The sequence below is a fragment of the Mytilus galloprovincialis genome, chromosome 6 (genome assembly GCF_965363235.1).
Source record: "Mytilus galloprovincialis chromosome 6, xbMytGall1.hap1.1, whole genome shotgun sequence".
In the NCBI taxonomy this organism is placed as follows: domain Eukaryota; kingdom Metazoa; phylum Mollusca; class Bivalvia; order Mytilida; family Mytilidae; genus Mytilus; species Mytilus galloprovincialis.
In genome coordinates this window covers 43,942,953-43,965,447 of record NC_134843.1, presented here as the reverse complement: position 1 = coordinate 43,965,447, position 22,495 = coordinate 43,942,953, and the positions used below count along the sequence as shown (strand labels likewise).

General features: G+C 31.7%; 1 protein-coding gene across 1 annotated transcript in view; it reads left to right on the top strand.

The window, feature by feature from the left end:
• Window positions 1-22,316, top strand: part of LOC143079664 (uncharacterized protein F13E9.13, mitochondrial-like) — a 35,953-nt gene extending 13,637 nt beyond the window's left edge. The window contains exons 3-6 of the mRNA XM_076255131.1: window positions 4,089-4,275; window positions 7,717-7,867; window positions 18,734-18,861; window positions 22,106-22,316. Coding sequence (XP_076111246.1) covers window positions 4,089-4,275; window positions 7,717-7,867; window positions 18,734-18,861; window positions 22,106-22,302 — 663 coding nt within the window. The 3' untranslated portion in view covers window positions 22,303-22,316. The remainder of the gene's footprint in view (window positions 1-4,088; window positions 4,276-7,716; window positions 7,868-18,733; window positions 18,862-22,105) is intronic.
• Window positions 22,317-22,495: the final 179 nt, after the last annotated feature.

Below are 22,495 nucleotides of genomic sequence, written 5' to 3'. Positions count from 1 at the left end.
CAGTTTTTATTGGTTGAGGAAGCTGGAGTGGCTGGAGAAAACCACACACTTTCGATAGGAAAATTTAGCAATCCTAGTCAATTTAGATTGGAGTCGATTGCACCCACACGATTGAGATTCAAACACACAACCTCAGTGTTGACTCACTAGTGATTACAGTAGTTACTACTGAGACCACTGGACCACTAAGGATCTATGATCTTTAGAAGGCACACTATAAGTCACTTACTTAGTGTTGTTACTTTGGTATGAATGTACAGTCCAAATGTCACTGAAAAGTGTGTGTGGTCAGATTGGAAAAAATTCAATCATCTTTTTATAAAGAGCCACTTTATTTAACCAAACTTGACAGACATATTTTATGGACTAATAATGAACCAGTGAAGCAATTTGAATCACACTTTATGCTGAGTTTATTTCAGTGTCCCTAAATGAGAGTTGTTACCTTTGGTTACAACATGATATTCAAAATGACCACCAGTAGAGGTTAAAGTTTATATGGAAACAAGTAGGAAATTAGATTTTGATATAATTTCAAGAACATATGAAATCAGTTCAAATCTAACCATGGAGGAATGTGTTTAGAAAGAATTTCCTAACTGTTGTAACTAATTCTTTATGAAAAAGGCAATATTGCTCAAAAGGGCCAAATAGAGATGAGATTGGTACAAAAAAAGATGTCATATAAAAAAAGTGGTGTAGCAATCAAATCTCAACATGACTGGTATGTCATGATCCTGTATCTGTTATATTCCGCCATCATCATGTCGCTTAACTTTACTACATGTTGTGTGACATCAGGCTAGTTAAGTAATACAAACCCCTCTGAGATTGTAACATAGATGAGACATAGTTAATACCTTTTTGATGGCATACTTAAAAGCTCTGGCAGCAACAAAGATTTCTAATTTGAGAATAAGTCCTGTGTTTATGCATAAGTTATTTTACAAATTAAAGATCATTCATACCGGTAGTTAGTATGCTATTTCATACATTAATATGCATTTCATTTCAGAAGGATATTAAACTCTGCTCCATACAATCATAGCCATTATTTAGTGACTTTAAATAGGTATGCTCTTGTAGGCACCTGGTTATTTCTGTGTCATTTTGGTCCCAAAGAGTATGCAATTCTTTTGTCAAAGTTTTGTTTCATTTATATTTGGAGTTTTACAGTGCTCAAATGTTGTGTTTTCTGATGAGATGTTTTTAATACTTAAACAAATAATAGATAATTGATATTTGGTGTTCTGTTACCTTATCATATATAAGTAAGGAGATTCCAAGGGATCAATAAAACTCACAAGTCAAAGAATCCAGTCTATGGATGAAGCGAATCAATAAAAACTTTTCTTACATCACATAGCGATATTGTCTAATATCAATTGTAAATATGCAGACATTCCATGCGGAAAATGTTGTTCTTGGCAACGAAAAATTAAGAAAGTACTTACTTTAAAACTTATTGTTCAAATATAAACAACAATTGAGTCTAAATATACATTCAGAAGTTAGTAAGAAGCAAACGTTTATGTCTGTGTAAAATTTGAAGTGCTGTGTTTTTCTTATATACATAATAAAATTGAGAATGGAAATGGGGAATGTGTCAAAGAGACAACAACCCGCCCAAATAAAAAAACAACAGCAGAGGGTCACCAACAGGTCTTCAATGTAGCGAGAAATACCCGCACCCGGAGGCGTCCTTCAGCTGGCCCCTAAACAAATATATACTAGTCCAGTGATAATGAACACCATACTAATTTCCAAATTGTACACAAGAAACTAAAATTAAAATAATACAAGACTAACAAAGGCCAGAGGCTCCTGACTTGGGACAGGCGCAAAAATGCGGCGGGGTTAAACATGTTTGTGAGATCTCAACCCTCCCCCTATACCTCTAACCAATGTAGTAAAGTAAACGCATAACAATACGCACATTAAAATTCAGTTCAAGAGAAATCCGAGTCTGATGTCAAAAGATGTAACCATACAAATGCTATTAGTTCTAATATTAATGTGATACTTTTAAAATATCATAGCGGTGTTTTTGTTATATCAATATTAGCACTCATTAGTATTAATATTTGACTGCTGTACCCATATTTTGACAATTTTACCTATTATGTCTGTTTTGTTCACGCATCGTTGTAAATATGACAGAATTTGATGAGACTGTCATACACGTCAGAGGTTTAGCGCTATAAAACCAGGTTCAGTCCACCATTTTCAACGACAGTAATGATGGTAGAAGGACGATTACCTCAATAAAAATACAGCACTGAACGATCTAAATTTATATATATATAGAAAAGATATATACACATTTCTAATGTCAACAGACATTTACATCTTATTTATTTGTTTTCTAAACATTTTTTTAGTATTCATTGAAGAAATGAATTTATAACAAGCGATACGGATTGTTAGTTTGCACTAAGAAATGTTCGCGTATTAAACGATCGGTTACTATTCAAAAATGAAAGTCAAATCTCTGTGGCAACAATACATCAGAATGCCCTCACTGTCATCGTGATGTAAAAGAGCGTCCAAGCGGCGAGCTAATTATGTTCATAGAGATATCGTTTTACCAACGGGAAAAGTCTTTGATATATCCAAAAAGAACTGTTTTCCTTCTCAATATTTTTTTTCTATGTTAATAATAAATACATTTTCTGTTTGACACAATTTTTTATTTTCGTTGTATCTGAAGTTGTTCAGTTTATAGTCTGAGGCTACTAAGCTGGTATCTTCAAAGTTCGGGACATCAGCATTTGTACATTTTAATTTGTTTTGAATATTTATTTTACCATTTGAATATTCATTGTAATTTGGAGCTGTATTGGATTGGATTGTTTGAGTGAATGTTTTTTTTTCTTTCTTTTAAGTAATGATATTTTTTGTCTATAACGATATTACCCATGTGGATAAGCTATAGCAGTGTGACCTCAAGGCCGGATCCAGCCATTTTCAAAAGGGGGTTCCAAACCCAGGATAAAAGGGGTGTCCAACCATATGCCCCATTCAAATGCATTGATCGGCCAAAAAAAGGGGGTTTCCAACAATCACAGACAACACTTTCATCAATAGAAAGAGACGAACAACAGCTCTAAAAAGCAAAATATAAAAAAGTTCACCTCATCCCACAAATTCCACCCAAAACTGGTGATAAACTCAGGTAATGTTGAAGAGCAATCATTTCCTTCTCCAGAAGTGTATAAACATTACTGTTTTCGAAGAATTGGTATATTTATTTTTAAATTAATAAAGATAGCTGATGTACGGGGTATCTTGAATTTTATGAAGTTTAGTAAGTAACTATAATAACATTGAGTGTTGCAAGCTACTGATAGTTTCTACTGTGTACACTCAGCTGGCAAAAATATGTCACAATAATAAGTAAAGAGACTATTGCTGTGATGATGCTAATTTAAAGTATTTATTTAATTTTTATTATTATTGCTTATGTGGTTTTAGATGAACTTAATGTATTTTCTATGTTTTGTGACTATTGACCGACTTTATAATTAGGATGTTGTTTATTCTCTTAAATTATTTGAATTATATGTTTCAATAGATATACACTTGTTTTTGGCACACTTCAGCATTAATTGTTAAACAGGAAATTGTCATTTGAAATACACTTGTACATTTAACAGCCAGGAAATATTTTTTTTAACTGTCATTTGACAAAAAATATTTGAAGAGTACTGAAGTGGTTGGCCATATGTCTGTTAGAGTTGCTTCCCTTAGCATATACATTTCATGACAAACTTTTACCTATTGATATTCCTCATTCAAAAATTATAATGTAAAGTCATCAATATCATATACGTACATGTACATTTTAATTTTATGTAAGAAATTAACTTGTTTATTTTGTTAAGGTAGAAACTTTCTTTTTATTTCCCAAATTGACAAATTTTGAGTTATAATTGCTTTCCTTTGCATTCAAATCAATTTTGAATCTAATATTGTTTGTTGCAGTTACTTCCCTTTTGTCCAAGGTTTATAGTTTTGTTGTGAATAGTTATACATTATACTGATTCAACCATGATAAATTAAATTAGTTATTATTTGTATATTTCCAGGAGGGTCTGATCATAGAGAACATGCATGACATACCATATGCACATACAGATAAAGTTGGACCAGAAATAACTGCCAGTATGGCTGTAATATGCCATCAGATAAAGAAAATCTTCACATCTGGTCCGGTTGGTGTCCAGATATTAGCTGGTGCTAATAAACAAGCTTTAGCTGTTGCCAAGGCTGCAGGTGTGGTATGTTTCCTGATTGTACATGTATATTTTCTGTTTAGCCTCTGAAACATGGACACCCTTTATGATTATTGGAACATTATTCATTAAGCCTAAAACTTGTGAGACATTTGTGTTTGGTTATTTTATGGCATACGTCTCAAAACAACCATTTTAGAAATTATGTGTAATTCTTTTTAGCTCACCTGGCCCGAAGGGCCAAGTGAGCTTTTCCCATCACTTGGCGTCCGGCGTCCGTCGTCGTTAACTTTTACAAAAATCTTCTTCTCTGAAACTACTGGGCCAAATTAAACCAAACTTGGCCACAATCATCATTGGGGTATCTAGTTTAAAAAATGTGTGGCGTGACCCGGCCAACCAACCAAGATGGCCGCCATGGCTAAAAATAGAACATAGGGGTAAAATGCAGTTTTTGGCTTATAACTCAAAAACCAAAGCATTTAGAGCAAATCTGACATGGGGGTAAAATTGTTTATCAGGTCAAGATCTTTCTGCCTACAAATTTTCATATGAATCCGACAACCCGTTGTTGGGTTGCTGCCCCTGAATTGGTAATTTTAGGGATTTTTTGCTGTTTTTGGTTATTATCTTGAATATTATTATAGATAGAGATAAACTGTAAACAGCAATAATGTTCAGCAAAGTCAGATTTACAAATAAGTCAACAGGACCAAAATGGTCAGTTGACCCCTTTAGGAGTTATTGACCTTTATAGTCAATTTTTAACCATTTTTCGTAAATCTTAGAAATCTTTTACAAAAATCTTCTCCTCTGAAACTACTGGGCCAAATTAATCCAAACTTGGCCACAATCATCTTTGGGGTATCTTGTTTAAAAAATATGTGGCGTGACCCGGCCAACCAACCAAGACGGCCGCCATGGCTAAAAATAGAACATAGGGGTAAAATGCAGTTTTTGGCTTATAACTCAAAAACCAAAGCATTTAGAGCAAATCTGACATGGTTAAAAGTGTTTATCAGGTCAAGATCTATCTGTCCTGAAATTTTCAGATGAATCGGACAAACTGTTGTTGGGTTGCTGCCCCTGAATTGGTATTTTTAAGGAAATTTTACTGTTTTTGGTTATTATCTTGAATATTATTATAGATAGAGATAAACTGTAAACAGCAATAATGTTCAGCAAAGTAAGATTTACAAATACGTCAACACAAACGAAATGGTCAGTTGACCCCTTTGGGAGTTATTGCCCTTTATAGTCAAATTTTAACCATTTTTCATAAATCTTAGTTATCTTTTACAAAAATCTTCTTCTCTGAAACTACTGGGCCAAATTAATCAAAACTTGGCCACAATCATCATTGGGGTATTTAGTTTAAAAAATGGTGTGACCCTGCCAAACAACCAAAATGGCCATCATGGCTAAAAATAGAACATAGGGGTAAAATGTAGATTTTGGCTTATATCTCTGAAACCAAAGTATTTAGAGCAAATCTGACAGGGATAAATTGTTTATCAGGTCAAGATCTATCTGCCCTGAAATTTTCAGACAAAACAGACACCCTGTTGTTGGGTTGCTGCCCCAGAATTAGTAATTTTAAGGAAATTTTGCAGTTTTTGGTTATTATCTTGAATATTATAATAGATAGAGATAAACTGTAAACAGCAATAATGTTCAGCAAAGTAAGATGTACAAATAAGTCAACATAACCAAAATTGTCAAGTTACCCCTTAAGGAGTTATTGCCCTTTATAATCATTTTTTTAACAATTTTCATAAATTTTTGTAAATTTTTGTAAATTTGTAGAATATATTTTCCACTGTAATTACTGGGCCAAGTTCATTATAGATAGAGATAACTGTAGCAAGAAGAATGTCCAGTAAAGTAAGATCTACAAACACATCATGATCACCAAAACACAATTTTGTCATGAATTTATCTGTGTCCATTGTTTAATATGCACATAGACCAAGGTGAGCGACACAGGCTCTTGAGAGCCTCTAGTTAACGTTATATGCTAGTGGGGGCATTATCTGTGTCCCTTTGGACACATTCCCGATTTATTTTTTAGAAGTTAATTAAAATTAGTTTTAACCACGACATTTTATATTTTAATAATTTATGATGTATTTAAATGAGTAGTTATTGTTGCAAACTCCATTAGAAATTTGAATTGAGATCATTTTTGGAATAAGGGAAAGGGGGAGATGAAAAAAAGGGGGAGGGGGTTCAATTTTTCAGATTTAAAAAGAAAATTTCTTCAAACATTTTTTTTTTTGAGAGGATTAATATTCAACAGCAAAGTCAATTGCTCAAAAGCAAAAAAAAATGTTTAAGTTCATTAGACCACATTCATTCTGTGTTAGAAACCTATGCTGTGTCAACTATTTAATCACAATCCAAATTCAGAGCTGAATCCAGCTTGAATGTTGTGTCCATACTTGCCCCAAGCGTTCAGGGTTTGACCTCTGTGGTCGTATAAAGCTGCACCCTGCAGAGCATCTTGTTTAAAATCTTCTGACACAAGCTTACCTTGGACTCAGTGTATCATGAGGCATCACTATAAAAGTCAGCTGGCATAGAGAAACTTTGCCTGTAAATACCTGATCTGTCTGAAGCTGACTCAACTTAATATTTTAACATATAATGTTCCATAAGTTGTTGTATTTCAGAATTGTTTATAGGTTCACAGACCTGTGCATTACAACTTAAAATATAAACATATTTTTTTTTCAAACACAAGCTAATCTATGAAAATACAAATTAAGGGGTACATAACATTAATTAGATTTTGAGATTGGTATTAGAAAATCTCTATTTTATAATACAAGATCTAATTTTTCTTTCTGATTAAAATTGAGAATGGAAATGGGGAATGTGTCAATGAGAAAGCAACCATCTAACAAAGAGCAGAGCCAGATATCAGCCCAAGGCCACCAATGGGTCTTCAACACCGCTAGAAAAATTCTGCAACCGAAGATTGGCTTCAGCTGGCTCCTATACAAAAATGTGTACTAGTTCAGTGAAAGTTGACATCACTCTAAATTATCCAAAACATATACTGTGGATTCATTAATATTCTGTTGGATACCAACTTTTGTGGATTTCGTGGGTACAGGGGAACCACAAATTTAAATAGCCAATGAATTGCAAATTTTCTAAAGGCATGAATGCAGATATTGCCAAAACCATGAAATTAAACATCCATGAACATGCAAGTTTCCCTCAATCCAAAAAAAATAAATATATCCACAGTAAATTAACTAAAATTAAAAAAAACATATAAAACCAACAAAGGTCAGAGGCTCCTGACTAGGGACAGGTTTAATATGTGGCAGGGTTCAACATATGTGTGAGATCTCCTTATACCTTTAGCCAATGTAGAATAAACATACACACAGTAAAATTAAGTTCAAAAGAAGTCCAAATCCTATGTCAGAATAAGTAACATTTGAATATTTCAGAAATTAATATATTTAAGGTTTAGATTTCATCAGAGCAGAAGGTTTTGTGTTTTCCCATGTAGCAGATGAGGGTATTATGAATGCATGCGCTGGTGACCTGTTAAGATATAGGAAACAGATAGGTGCTGAAGACATTCTTGTATTTACTGACATAAAAAAGAAGCACAGGTAATTAATCTGTCCATGAATGCAAATTTTGAGTAAGATTTTGTATGTATTCATGTTTGACTCATCATTATCTAAAATTAGCAAAAACAGATACTGATTCTGTCTTGGTTCTTTATCCTTAATGGCATTTCTATGTTTTTAAAAACAATAGTCTTTTAGTATTCAGTTTTTCTCACTCTATAAAAACTTTTTATTTAGTCTAAGATATACCTTGACTGGAACAATCATTGAATATGTACATATGTACTGCTTTTGTCATGATAAAAATTCTTTAACATATATGTATTAAATAAAGCATGTGCCAGGTACATACTGACCTTCATCTAAATTTAAATCCTAATACATGTATTCCCCAAGGTTTTTATTTATCATGAATTTTATATTAGCCTTTGTCTGCAATATCCATGCAATACAAATCAAGCCAAGTTTATTTAATAAATTTCTATTATTTTCTGCTAATTGCCAGAACATGTTAGTGTAAAAACATCTACTTTTCCTACTATATGACCAGTTTGGTGGTACAACATGAATATTAATGTATATGTAATGGACATTTTCAAACTTACTACATTGTATGCATTGAACTCAATCTAGTACACAAATAAAACTGTCAAAATTACAGCTGAATGGTCAATATAGGAAAACATATATATGGCAAATATTATGCCATTTCAGTCTACAAATAAGGCAGACACATTTTGTTATCATAGCTATCTTCTATTGATGAGAACATCACTATTTTATGGATTTCTGCCATTATGGAGACTGTTTTATATTTAAAGCAAGTTTCCCTTTTCCTTAGAGACTTGCATTGAATTTACTGTCCTCTTCCATCAGGCATATGAAGTTGTTTCTGACAACAAAACAACTGAACAAGTTTATCAAACATTAGTAAATGCTGTTTTATTTCCCACGTGACAGATTACACAGAAATGATTGTTCATATCTCTTATTAATACTGGCATTAAGATAATTCTTAACATGGAACTTTTCAAAATTTGAAATGTATTTCATCTTCAAAATTTATGATGCCAAAAGTAGATGATGTGGTTGAAAGTGGGAGAACGAAAGACATACAGATGCTAATCACTAATCAGCCATCAATGACATTCCAGCTATTTGTAAATTCAGAAATTGTTGAGTGCATTTATTATTGCGATTTTTATGCCCTACCTACGATAGTAGAGGGGCATTATGTTTTCTGGTCTGTGCGTCCGATCGTCTGTTCGTCTGTTCATCCATTCGTCTGTTCGTCCATTCGTCCGTTCGTCCGTCTGTCCGTCCGTTCGTCCGTCCTCCGTCTGTTCGTACCTCTTCAGGTTAAAGTTTTTGGTCAAGGTAGTTTTTGATGATGTTGAAATCCAATCAACCTGAAAATTAGTACACATGTTTCCTATGATATGATCTTTCTAATTTTAATGCCAAACTAGAGTTTTTACCCCAATTTTACGGTCCACTGAACATAGAAAATGATAGTGGGGGTAGGGCATCCCTGTACTTGGGACACATTCTTGTTTAAGATTTGACAAGACTGTGAGAAATATTATTGCTATTTCAGGAAAATCAATATAATGATACATGTTTGTATATGTATCAGATATATGAATGATATAGTACTTATTATTGTGATTTTCACTAAGTCACATTATTTACATTAATGAAAACCTAAAAATAATTTCTGAATTTACAATATTTGTATAAAGCAGTATATTTCAGAAGGAAGAAAACCTAGATACTTCATACCTTGTTTACAGATGCCTTATGTTGATAAGGTTCATTATTCTCCAACTCATGGTTCAGGGACTGCTTTAAATTTTTTTTATTATTTTTTCAAGTTATCATATCACTTATGATGAGTGAAGGACAACTATATTTGGTGTATGCAATTATTGTAAGGTGTAAATATCTGTCTTGTATGGTTCATCTGACCTTGACATTCTTTCATTGTCCATTATTCAATGATATGGGTCCTTATCTCACATACAATAAGCAACAGGTCAACTATACATGTATTTTATTGCCCTATCTATGGATTGATTTTAAGGGTATATGTCTGTCTGGCAGGTACTTAAACCTTGATATCAGTTTCATGGTTCATTGATCAATGTTAAGTTTTCGTGGTGAGGTCCAATTTTCAGATATATATAAGCAGTAGGTCAACTGTATTTGGTGAATTGAATGATAGTAAGGTGTAAATGTCCATCTGACAGAGTTCCTCTGACCTTGACTTCATTCTCATGGTTATTTGGTCAATATTTAGTTTTCATAATAAGGCAGGTTTCTTAGATAGGTCAACTGTATTTGATTTATCAAATGATTAAAATGTTTTATCTGACATGTAAATAAATCCTCTGAACTTGACCTCATTCTCATGGTAATTTGATCAATGTTTTGTTGGCTTCTTAGATACTATAAGCAGTAGGTCAACTGTATTTGGTGTAATGAAATATTATAAGATGGACATGCCTATCGAACAAGGTTCATCCATTCATGACATCATGTACATGGTTTTCTGGTCAATGTCAAGTTTTTGTGGTTACACCTGTATCTGTATTTTGCACAGGTCAACTGTAGGTTTCTCAATAGATATATTTGTAAAGAAATACTTTTACTGAACATTATTACATGTATTCTATTTTTTTTGTTCATAAGGATCTTTTCAATTCAGTTTAAACAGAATATAAGACTCTCTCCCTTAGTCAGTGGCTTTTGTTCAGATGTATCTTGATTGTTAGCTGATTGTGACGCCAAAGATTAGAGTTTTGCTAGACTGAATTTGATAAGAAGTTTTCTACTGAGGTATCTGCTCGAATGTACATGCAAACTATTACTCTATATCGAATTACTGTATTTTATTTTGCTTAAGTCTTCATAAGGTTAGACTTTTCCCTTCATAAATAGTTTTATTTCTTTTTAGGTCAGGACAAACTGTGTCTAACACATGTATAATCTAGTTTGTATCCATTTAACAGCCATAATGTTATCCTTTCTCCTCTAAAGGTCTTTAAAATACAGAAAATTGATAATTCAATGGTTACAAATTTTCCACTTTTCCAACATTAACAAAGCTTTATCAACAGTTTGAATCAAACATGCCTATTTTGTAATAATTGTTATCAATTATTGCTTAATCAATAATAGATTGAATTAAAGATTGTATCTACTAAACATTGCATTCCAGGAACAAATAAATAACTAGCAATTTCTTGTTGAAATCTGATAATTGACGGAAATTGGATTTGATTTTCACCTGGATAGTTATAATGAAGAGATATGTGTGACTAATAATGTTTAGAATCGTGTACAAGTTAAGATCAAAGGTTCTGATTAAAGAACATGGACAGTGCCATAATTATGTCTGTTTGTAATTAACTTATGACTAAAATGACTTTCTGTTTTCAAAGTTGAAACTGTTTTTTGCACTTTTAAATTTGCAATCAAATTTATTTTTGTCATTTTAAAAGTTTTAAGAGAAGGTGTTTTCAAATAACAATAGTTATTGATTTAGTTTTCGTTTTAATTTTCTTAATTAAGTTTCATTGTTTAATGATCATCATCAGAATATGATATCTGAAATTTCTCGTATTCATAAATAGAAGTTAAACAAACTTTGTTAGAATTGCCATACAAATCTAATTAAACAGTATTGACAATTCTAATGCTACTACCAGTATATTGGTTTTGAGTGAAAACCCCATATTCAATATTTAGCATTGATCTGTGTATGTTTGTAGTTGACAGTTTAATTGAATCTGTTTCCATAAATTAGGTTAAGACTTAGGATATCTAGTAAACACTCGTAAATGGACATCCTTTTCCATTTTCAGCATAGAGTGAAAAAATATTATGTTTATACAACAAATCTTTGCTTAATGTTAAGATATATTGTTGGTTTGTAATGGAAACATTTTGTCAGCAAAGAATGTTTCCACTTTAGCATGGGGAAAGATGTAAGTGCTACCTTAAAAGTAAAGATATTGCATGACTGGAAAAATAAGAATGAAAAAAACAAACCTCTAATTTAATTTTTTTTTAGTGATTGTAGGGGTGGATGGGAATTTACTTATTTAAAATTATATCATTTATTTGGCCTAAAACGAATATATTTATTTACCTATTCATAATAGAGTTACCTAGGGGAGATAATGATTCAACTCCCAAAGGGCTTAAAAGAAAAAAAGAAAAGAAAGTTTAAGTTGTGTCATGTAAGGGACAACATCAAAAGATCGATGTAGGATAAAGAACTTAAATCAAATAGTTTGGGGGTGGGGGGTCAAGATTGCTGCAAGTTTTGTTATTCTAAAATCGATTTTACATATATCCCTATTGGTCAATAAATTTTTCCCAAATTAAGTTAAGAGGAGGGGGGGGTGTGGGTCAGTGAAAAAACTATGTGAATTAAGTTTTTTATCCTTCATTGAACTTTTGATGTTGTCCCTAACTTAGTCAAGTTATCTGTCATTGTACACTTAGATAGATGCACCAGAAAACTAAACAGCAATTAAAAAAAAGAAATCTTTTGTAATTTCCAACATATGAAATACACACCTGAGAAAATTTAAAGAGCAAAAAGATACAAAATTTTGTTGATGCATCATTAAGGACAAAGTAGTACTGTAGAATAACGGGGGAAACATCAAAATGGTAAAAACAAAAACATCATATGCCATTCTAAAGATAAAATTGAGAATGGAAATGGGGAATGTGCCAAAGAGACAACAACCTGACCATAGAGCAGACAACAGCAGAAGGTCACCAACAGGTGATAAGTTTAAAGATAAGTTTTGTTTACTGCAGATTCAATAATATTCATGCAATACTAATTTTCATAGAAGTTGTGGACAAAATTGCACCACCAATTAAACTTTCAAAGAAGTACAAATTTTCTTTAGTCTTGTATGCAGACTTTTGAAAAACCATAAAATCAAATATCCTTTAACATAAAACTTCTCAGCAATCCACGAAAAATTAATACCCATGAAAATAAATGAATCCACTGTAATAAAAGAGCTGCATCAAAAAGCATAAAAAATATGGAGGATCCCTAAAATGATAGTATGTAGTCTTATGAATCCATTACTTGATTGTCTGAGAATCAAAAGATAATCTTGTGAAAAATGTTCTTTGGAAAGTTTTTCTGACAATGCATTGTTTTATTATACAAAATGCCATATTTGTATCTAAACAGATCAGAGTTGATTGATTATCATTTCTTAGATACAGATGATGTTTTCATATGATAGATTCTGCTTGAACTTCTTTAAATAGACTGCCATCATTCTGCTTCATAAAATGTACTGAAAATTTGAAAAACATTCCAGAAAATCCGTAAAAGATTTAATCATTGCTGTTTAATTAAGAATTTTAGAAATTGATGAGAAATTTCTGGTCAAATATCGGCACCAATTCAATTAAGATCTGAACGATTCTGGAGATTATTTATAGCTTCTTAAAGAATGATTACAGTCACTGATTTTCATTATGATAGCCTTTTATATTATCAATTTTCTCTTAAAGGCAAAATTATTGATAAAACATTCTCATTACGGAAAGTCAACAAAAAAGGGAGAAAATAATTTACTGAAAAGACAAGTTTGATCAAATATGACGGCTTATAACAGATTTGCCCATGATTCTACTGTCATTCAGGTGATGAATACGGCTTAATGCATGACATCATGGTACTCAGGCTCTGATGGGGTTTTACACCCGGAAGGTTATATAAACACTCCGGTATTAGTTCGGGGAATATGAAAAAAACTGACAGCAAATGAATATAGATATTTTTATAATGATTGATTATCAGATGATGGGACACCATTTGATGGTTGAACTAAGAACTGCACATTATCGTCCAAAGAAATGTCAATAATTTTGACAAGTTAAGTTCCCAATGGTATTTAGTTCTGTGTATGAATATAAATGAAGAAAGGAATTAGTTTTATTAGTTTTTGCATAAATATTGATTATGTGATCATAGCATTTTTCTGTATCTCTGGGCTGTTTGTATAATTTTGCTTTGTGATGTTCTGAAAAATTGATGATGATAAGGTAATTATGGGATGTTTTGTTCTGTTCTTAATTAATTGAGATAAATGGATATTGAGCTGCAATTTAAGGTATTACAGTAAAACCTCATCAGGCATTATGTGACCGTCAAAAATATTTGCTTTAAACAGTTTTTTGGCCTATGGGTGAAGGGGGATAAGTTAAATTGATGAAGATATTTCAAAAATGAATAAAGAATAGAAATGGGGAATGACTCAAAGAGACAACAACCCTACAAAGAGTAAAAAACAGCTGAATTCCACCAATACTTCTTCCAACACAGCAAGAAAATCCCTCTCCCAGAGACCGACTTCAGCTGTCCTAAAGTCTGTTCTTTTAATCTCTATAATAAATGCTCTGGCTTCTTCTACCAAGGGTATAACCAAGAGTTTGGGAAAACACCAACAATCTTATCAATCAAATTTGTAAGGTTGGAATGGTAACTTCAATTACAAGCAACATGATTGCCACCATTGAAGACCCTTAATGGAATCTGACTCTTGAAAAATGATCTTCTTCATGAATTATAAATGATAACATAACCATCAATTACTTTGCATGTAACTCTATTGTAATTACATGAAGCTTGATTCATTATGCAAAAATATACTCATATTATGGGTAGGTTGTTCCAATCCATTGAATTTCTCATAATTTTTTCTGCATGTGAACATGAATTATGACCAATTTTGTTTATTTTTGTATTAATAATACCTCTATGAATATGTTCACTGTCATTGAAAAATATGATTTAAATTTCTGTCTATTTAGGATATAAACCAGATATTTGGTATTCACTTTTTAGCTCACCTGGCCCAGAAAGGGCCAAGTGAGCTTTTCTCATCACTTGGCATCAGTCGTTTATCATAGTTCGTTATCTTTTACAAAATCTTCTCCTCTGAAACTATGTGGGCCAAATGAAACCAAATTTGACCCTGCCCATCAATCAAGATGGCGGATATGGCTAAAAATAGAATATGGGGGTAAAATGCAGTTTTTGGCTCACTAGTATATCTCTCAAACTAAAGCATTTACAGGAAATTTGGCACAGTTGAAATGTCCATCAGGTCAAGATCCATCTGTCATGAAATTTTCAGATGCATCAGACAATCTGTTGATGGGTTGCTGTCCCAGAATTGGTAATTTTAAAGAAATTTTGCAGTTTATGGTTATCTTGAATATTATGATAGATAGAGATGAACTGTAAACAGCAAAATTGTTCTGCAAAGTAAGATTTAGACTACAAATAAGTCAACATGTCCAAAATGTTCAATTGACCCTTTAGAAGTTATGATGGCCCTCACAGTCAATTTTTAACAATTTTTGGTAAATATTTATTATCTTTTACAAAAATCTTCTTCTCTGAAACTACTCAGACAAATCTAACCAAACTTGGCCACAATCATCATTAAGGTGTCTAGTTAAAAGAATGTGTCAGATGACCCCACCTTCCAACCAACATGGCTGACATGGGGAAATATAGAACATAAGGGTAAAATGCAAGTTTTGTCTATTATTTTTGACCCCATATAAATTATAAATAGAAAAAATCTGAAAGGAACAAATATGTTAGGAATAATGAGCTCTACAAATTGTCCATATATGTCAAAACTGTTAAACAAGTTCTGATAGGAGTTATGGCCCATTAATGACAAAATATTTTTTTTCATTTTTGCCTATTAACATGAAAACTATGATATTTAGAGAGAAACATGTTTTTCTGTTACGCCTCATATGATTTAAATTATAATAGAAAAATAAACACTTTAAATAACAAAAATGATCATCATGGGAAGATCTATTAATATGTCAAATGAACTAAACAGACTAAAAGATCAGTAATACAAGATCAACAGAATAGAGAATTTTGTAAAAAAGTCTATTCTCATCTACAATGTTGGAGAGTGTGCTTAATGTTTGATATTCCCATAGACCAAGGTGAGTGACACAGGCTCTTTACAGCCTCTAGTTTCTCTTGGTAGGATTATTTACCAGCATGTGTAGTTGACCATATTCTACTTTTATTCTAATTGTAACATTTTTAGGGTACCATAGTTAGGGGATTTTGACAAAATTTTGGGCTATTATTTCAAAATGACCTTAGTAAATGATATTCTGTGACTGTACTGCATAGGGTTGCTTACCATCATTTGCAGTTGACCAGAGAGCAAGGGGACTGAATTAAAAAAAAAAAAAAATTGTACCACAATGACCCCTGTGAATGATACTTTAAGTAGAATTATTTGCCATCATGTGTTGTTGACCATATTTTACCATCATTCCAATTGGACCATTTTACATGAGTTATGTAACTTTACTAACACAGCTTTCTTATACAATGGGCCCTCTGATGGCTAACATCTCATTTCTCTTGTTTTTTGGCTGTTTCTAGTAAATGTCTTCAAAGGAATTAACAGATTTTAAGTTGCCAGTACTTGGACAACAAATGAAAAATAGAACAGAGATTCTAGTAACATCAAGATTAAAACAGAAACAAAAATGAATTTTCCTCAAATTGAATATCATTTTTGAAAACAAGGAAATATCAAGCACTAATGGGGAATCCTCTAAATGCATTCCTATGTTACTCATGTCAAAGGATTCTTTTGATATGGAAGCCTATTATCTGCTTTCATTAGATGAGCAACAAAGTATTTGCTAAAAGGCTAAAACTTGTTTTAAGTATGAGATGCTTTAAGCTGAACAGTACCGTTATGATAAAACATTGATTTTGTTTCCAATGGGATTACACCAAGAGATGTTGGATTATAAAGATACATGATAAAGTAATTATATTTTAGAAACACATTTAATGTAACTTGGTATCTTTAATGTACATCTGTTAGGGAAATTTTAATCCTCTTACAAATCAATATGCTAATCGGATGAGGCTTGACATTTATTTGCAAATAATCTTCACCATTATTGTGTATTAAAATGCCATATTCCATTAGAGGATATTTTTGGAGATAATGATGACGTAAGCTTCATTTGGTAGATATCTCTCATGTTTTATTGAAAACAAATAGAAAAAATAAATTTAAAACTGGTTCTCAATCTTCTTTACTTTCATACAAACAAAATTAGACAGGTCTTCACATATTATTGATTTAGATTAAAAAAATAGATTTTGGATATATTTTAATGACTCAATGTGTCATTATTTATTGATTGATTGTTTATGTTCTAATGCCACTTTCAAGCTTTCACTTTTGGGCTATTTAGTGTTGTTCAGTGTTTATGGGTAGGGGGAAGGCAGAGTGCCAAGAGAAAACCACCAACCTTTGATAGGAAAACTGACCATCCTAGTCAATCAAGATTGTAGCTGAGTGCCCTGGCAAGAGCGGGGTTTGAACTCACAACCTCCATGTTTGACAGGCTAGTGATTGCAGTGGTAGAACTACTTAGACCATGTGGCCACCCAGGCTCCTCAATGTGACACGACTTAAAAAACTATTAGATCTTTATGACATCTATAGGTCAACATAAGCTCTACAACAAAAGACAAATGTCTGGAAATTAAGTCAAGCTCTTTTAAAAGCACCAAGTCAAAGTAGATTTTGTTGAATTGATTTAACAGGTACTCTCAAAGATCTAAGCACCAAATTCTCAAAAAATCATATAGATATCATCAAGTTATTTTAGGGGCCTCGGTGGCCAAGTGGTTTAAGTAGTTACTACTGTAATCACTAGCCAGTCAACACTGAAGTTGTCAGTTCTTACCCAACTCATGCAGGTGCACTTGACTCTGATTTTAATTGACTAGGATGGTCAGTTTTCTTATTGAAGGTCTGTGGTTTTTTCCAGGCACTACATCTTCCTCCACCAATAAAAACTGGCTGCCACGAAATAGCCTAAATACGGTGCTTAAAAGTGGTGTTAAAAAACAAACAAAAAATTAAATCAAGATATTTTATTCATCAATTTTAAGTTTTTATGCTTTATGAAAACCAGTGGTTAATGAGTATTTGAAGTCAGTTTCCTACATAAACCATCATAAACATTGTAATAAGCCATAGGTCTGCCATTCTTGGCATTGCTTCTCACTCTGGTATCTATACCACATGCTTTTGAATTGAGGTTGAAAGAAGACTTTGAAAAAGAAACCCTGTCAAACGAGAAGTCTGAGGAAGGAAGATTTTTATTTTAAAATTTGTATATAACCTGGGACTATTATACTTAATTAGTATTATAATCCCAGATAGAACTTAGAACAGAATTAGTATTATAATCCCAGATAGAACTTAGAACAGTTGGTTATGCGATATTATCAAAAGAAGGGTATTTTATAATCCTTCCATCTGTTGAATGGCATAACACTTTTCTTTCACATGTTCCTCAGCAGCTACAAATTATTGCTTTCAAAATTTAACATAGGTCAGTCATCTTTCATTCAACATCATTCTCATGTATGGTACTTACACAGATTATTTTTGTTGTTAAATATTCTTCCTGAATATCTCAAATATAACTTTATTGGAAAAGCTATTGAAAAGAGAGGCAAACCCTACATATTAATATACAAACCTTGCTATCTGTTGGTTTGTGTGTTGTGGGCTCATACATTATTATTGCAACTATCTACAATATATTCTAAATTGAGATTTTGACCCAGAGTTGGACATGGTGCCAAATAGACATATATATTCTTGTATATGCTTATTTTAGAAATTTAAAGTTGGTAATATTTACACAAGTATACATGCACATACAATATATATATAGTGCCATTAAATGTACATGTTCACTTTGGTTCCAAGCAGTCAAAATAAATATATTATCTATCGCCTCTCTCATTATTTTATTTTTGTATTTTAGTGCCCATGCAATAACATTAGATGTCAACATTGCTGACACAGCTAAAGCAGCAGAATTTTTCATGAGTGATGGAGTCATAGTAACAGGTAGTCAGACTGGTCAGGCTGCAGATGTATCAGAATTAATAGGTTAGACAAGTTAACATGCATGTTTATACAATACTGTCAATATTATAAATTCATTGCATATAATTTTTCTGAGTTAACATTTGAAGGATTTTAAAATAGTCATACTTTTGATCTGAGTTAACTATTTGAAATATCATTCCAGTCAGCTAAGAGATATTTTTGAAAAATTAATTCTGTTTTGTCTTTATGTTTGTGTATGTGTTGCTTTGTTTGAATGTAATATATTGTACCGTATAAATCGTTAAATAAGCCGCAGGTTTTTTTCTCTGTCTTTGTCCCTGCGTGTTATACTCGGGTGCGTGTTATGTAAGTATTATTTTCTGTTTTCAGGACGACGGTGAAAGAAAAAAATATCTGGATTTGTTTTCTGGAGACAGTCAGATTGTCAAGTGCTTGCAGTGACTTGATAAATTGTTAATGTTGCATATTTTGTTATGAATAAATAAATATATTAACTAAATCGTTTGTTTTTATTTCATTCAATCATTGTTGGTTTACAGGAAGTCGATAACCATGTGTTTAGTGTTCATTTCGTAAACAAAGAAAGATAACTGTGTCCATACAGGATATTAATTGTGTATTTATCATAAATATGTAGTTGTTAGTTGATTTAATGTGTTTTAATATAAAATTTTCTAATGAAATAATAAAGAAAGTGATTGTGTGTCTTGCCAATATTACAAGTTTCTTTAAATGACGATGGTGATGCATGTGCTTAAATCGACACTTTAAAGTGCTTCATAAACAAAGAGAGATAATCGTGTTTGAGAAGAGGTACCAAACAGGATAAAATACTGAAGAGTAACTGTTTGTCGTTTTATTGTGTTTTAAAACGAAATATCTTTACGAAATATTATTGGATGTTTAACTAAAAAAAAAAAGAATACTAATTTTTATAATTTAATCTGTTAAAACATTTATTTATTGCCGTCTTCTTTTAATCCCCCTTGTCATTGCTCATAACACTTTCATTTAAAAATAGACAATGACTTGCAAAAAGTAAATTGTTTTGTTTGTTGTATTCATCCAAATTAAAATTGAAAAATGTTTGTTACGTTCAGAACTTCAACTTTTATTTTATAGACAACAATAAGATTCTTAAGATTGATTTAATTAAAAAAAAATCTTGACTTTTGGGTGAACAGTTTTCACACGTGGGTACAGGTAAGTAGGTCATAATCAAGGTAAACAATGACAGTTTTATGGCTTGGGTGACCTTTCATGCATACATTTTTAAGATTAATTTAAATCCTTAATGCCAATTCAAACAATAAACAAGCAATCAATACCATACTAATTTTAATCAAAACAACAAGGTTCAATGGACACCCAAGCTGTCAACACATGGCCATTGTTGACAAAAAACATCAAACGAAACTGGCATAATTAAAACAATGAGAAAAGTATAATTATTTTATTACGATTTTTTATTTTAATATGACACAAATAAATATATTCAAAAATACTCTCAACTTTCTCACCAATCTGAAAATAGAAATGAAACAAATTACGGTGTGAGTTACAAAAGGAGAAAATATTCATGACACTATCAGGTCAGTAGAATAAATATACGTTTTCTTCAGTGTGCGCTTAATATTCAGGTGCGTTTTATGTAAGGACAAAAACAATCTTCCCCCCAAAAAACGGCCGTGCGGCTTATAAAACGATGCGCTTTAAATTCGAAAATATACGAGAGGGCTTACATAGGCTATGCCTGTTGCCCAATCCAATTCAATTTATTTGAATAAAATATTGTTTAAACTAATCATTGCATATGTTATATAAATTACCATAACCTTAATTATGGCATTGGTCATTTCATATTTTGATCATCTCCTTGGTATCACCAGCCCAGTAGTCAGCACTTTGGTGTTGACATAAATATCAATTATATGGTCATTTTTATAAATAAGGTTTTTCTAATCCAAGACACAGATTACCTTAGCTGTATTTGGCACACCTTTTTGGAATTTTGGGTCCTCATTGCTGTTCCACTTTGTACTTGTTTGTCTTTTTAAATACATTACACATTAAGTTCAATTTAAACAAAACTTTGAAGAAAAGGTTCACATAAAAATACCTTTATAGATTTCATTATTCCCAAGACAATTCTTGATTTTGTCTGTTGGGTTTTCTTTTTTTTCCCACCATTTCAAACTTTCCCTTTTGAAAAAGAATGTTCATTAGTTTTAATCAGGGGCAACTATTAACTGTATCAGCTGCACTAGTAAATATACTGTAGACTGATAATTATTTGGGGGTTACTAATTTCTGTGGATTTTGTGGATATAAGGTAACCATGATTCACATTTTCTACATAAGGAAATGTCTGTACCAAATCAGGAATATGACTTTCACAGTTGTTTTCCATTCTTTTGATGTGCTTTTGATTTTTGCCATTTGATAAGGGACTTTCAGTTTTGAATTTTCTTTCAAATTTCGATAGTTTTGTTAATATTATACTTTTTTCTATATGCAGACTTTGGCAAAATCATGAACATTTGCAAGATGTCCTCAAGCAACAAAATTGGGTATACAGGAAAATAAAGGAATCCAAAGCATATGAAATCATTTTCTTTTGTATCCTTTTCTAAAGAGGGACGAAAGATACCAGAGGAACAGTCAAACTCATAAATCGAAAATAAACTGACAACGCCTGGCTAAAAATGAAAGAAGACAAACAATAGAACACATGACACAACATAGAAAACTTAATAATAAGCAACACAACCCCCACCAAAAACTTGTTGGCCAAATATTAAAATGTATTAAAATTTATAGTTGGCCAAATATTAAAATGTATTAAAATTTATAAAGATGTTTTAGAGAAAAGATTAGAATAAAAACCCATGAAAGTTAAAGCCTCCATAGTCTGATATTAACTTGATATTCACTTCAGATATATTTTTAATAGTATATTTTATTTTTTAATCAGTAGAATACACATTATGAAATATTGTTTTTTGTCCTCAAAATATTTTCAAAGAGTAGATTGTGGTACTTAATATTCATTTATGACTTATTTTCCGTCTGGACTTTATACTAAATTAATTGCAATAAAAACAAAGTGTATGTTAATATCTTATTCATCTGTATCCATAACCATAATATTAAATATTTATATGTCTGAAAAAAATGAAAGACTCCTCTTTGAAGGTATTATGAGTATTAAATAGCTTTATAATTAATCTAGTCATTCATTTGTGATTAGCTTTTGTAATTAATGAGGCCTTTACTTTTTCAGATGTCAAGAAGGCTGTTGATATACCAGTTTTGATTGGATCAGGAGTAACCAATGATAATGTAGAACAGTATAAATCAGCCCATGGATTGATAGTAGGCTCATATTTTAAGAAAGATGGACATTGGAACAATGATTTGGATAATGACAGACTAAAAATTTTTATGGAAAGTGTAAAATCACTTAGAACAGTTATTTAAAAATTAGAAACTTATTGTGTTTCTTTTTTCTAGAATCCAGTAATATCTGACAAATTATTTCTTTAGAAGTTACAGTGATATATTGCTACACAATGAAAAGAAAATGGGTATAATGAAAAAGGGTTCTATCCATACACAAATTTCCCCAACCAATTTCTCAACTTGGAACTCGCATTGACTTTGATTTTCATAG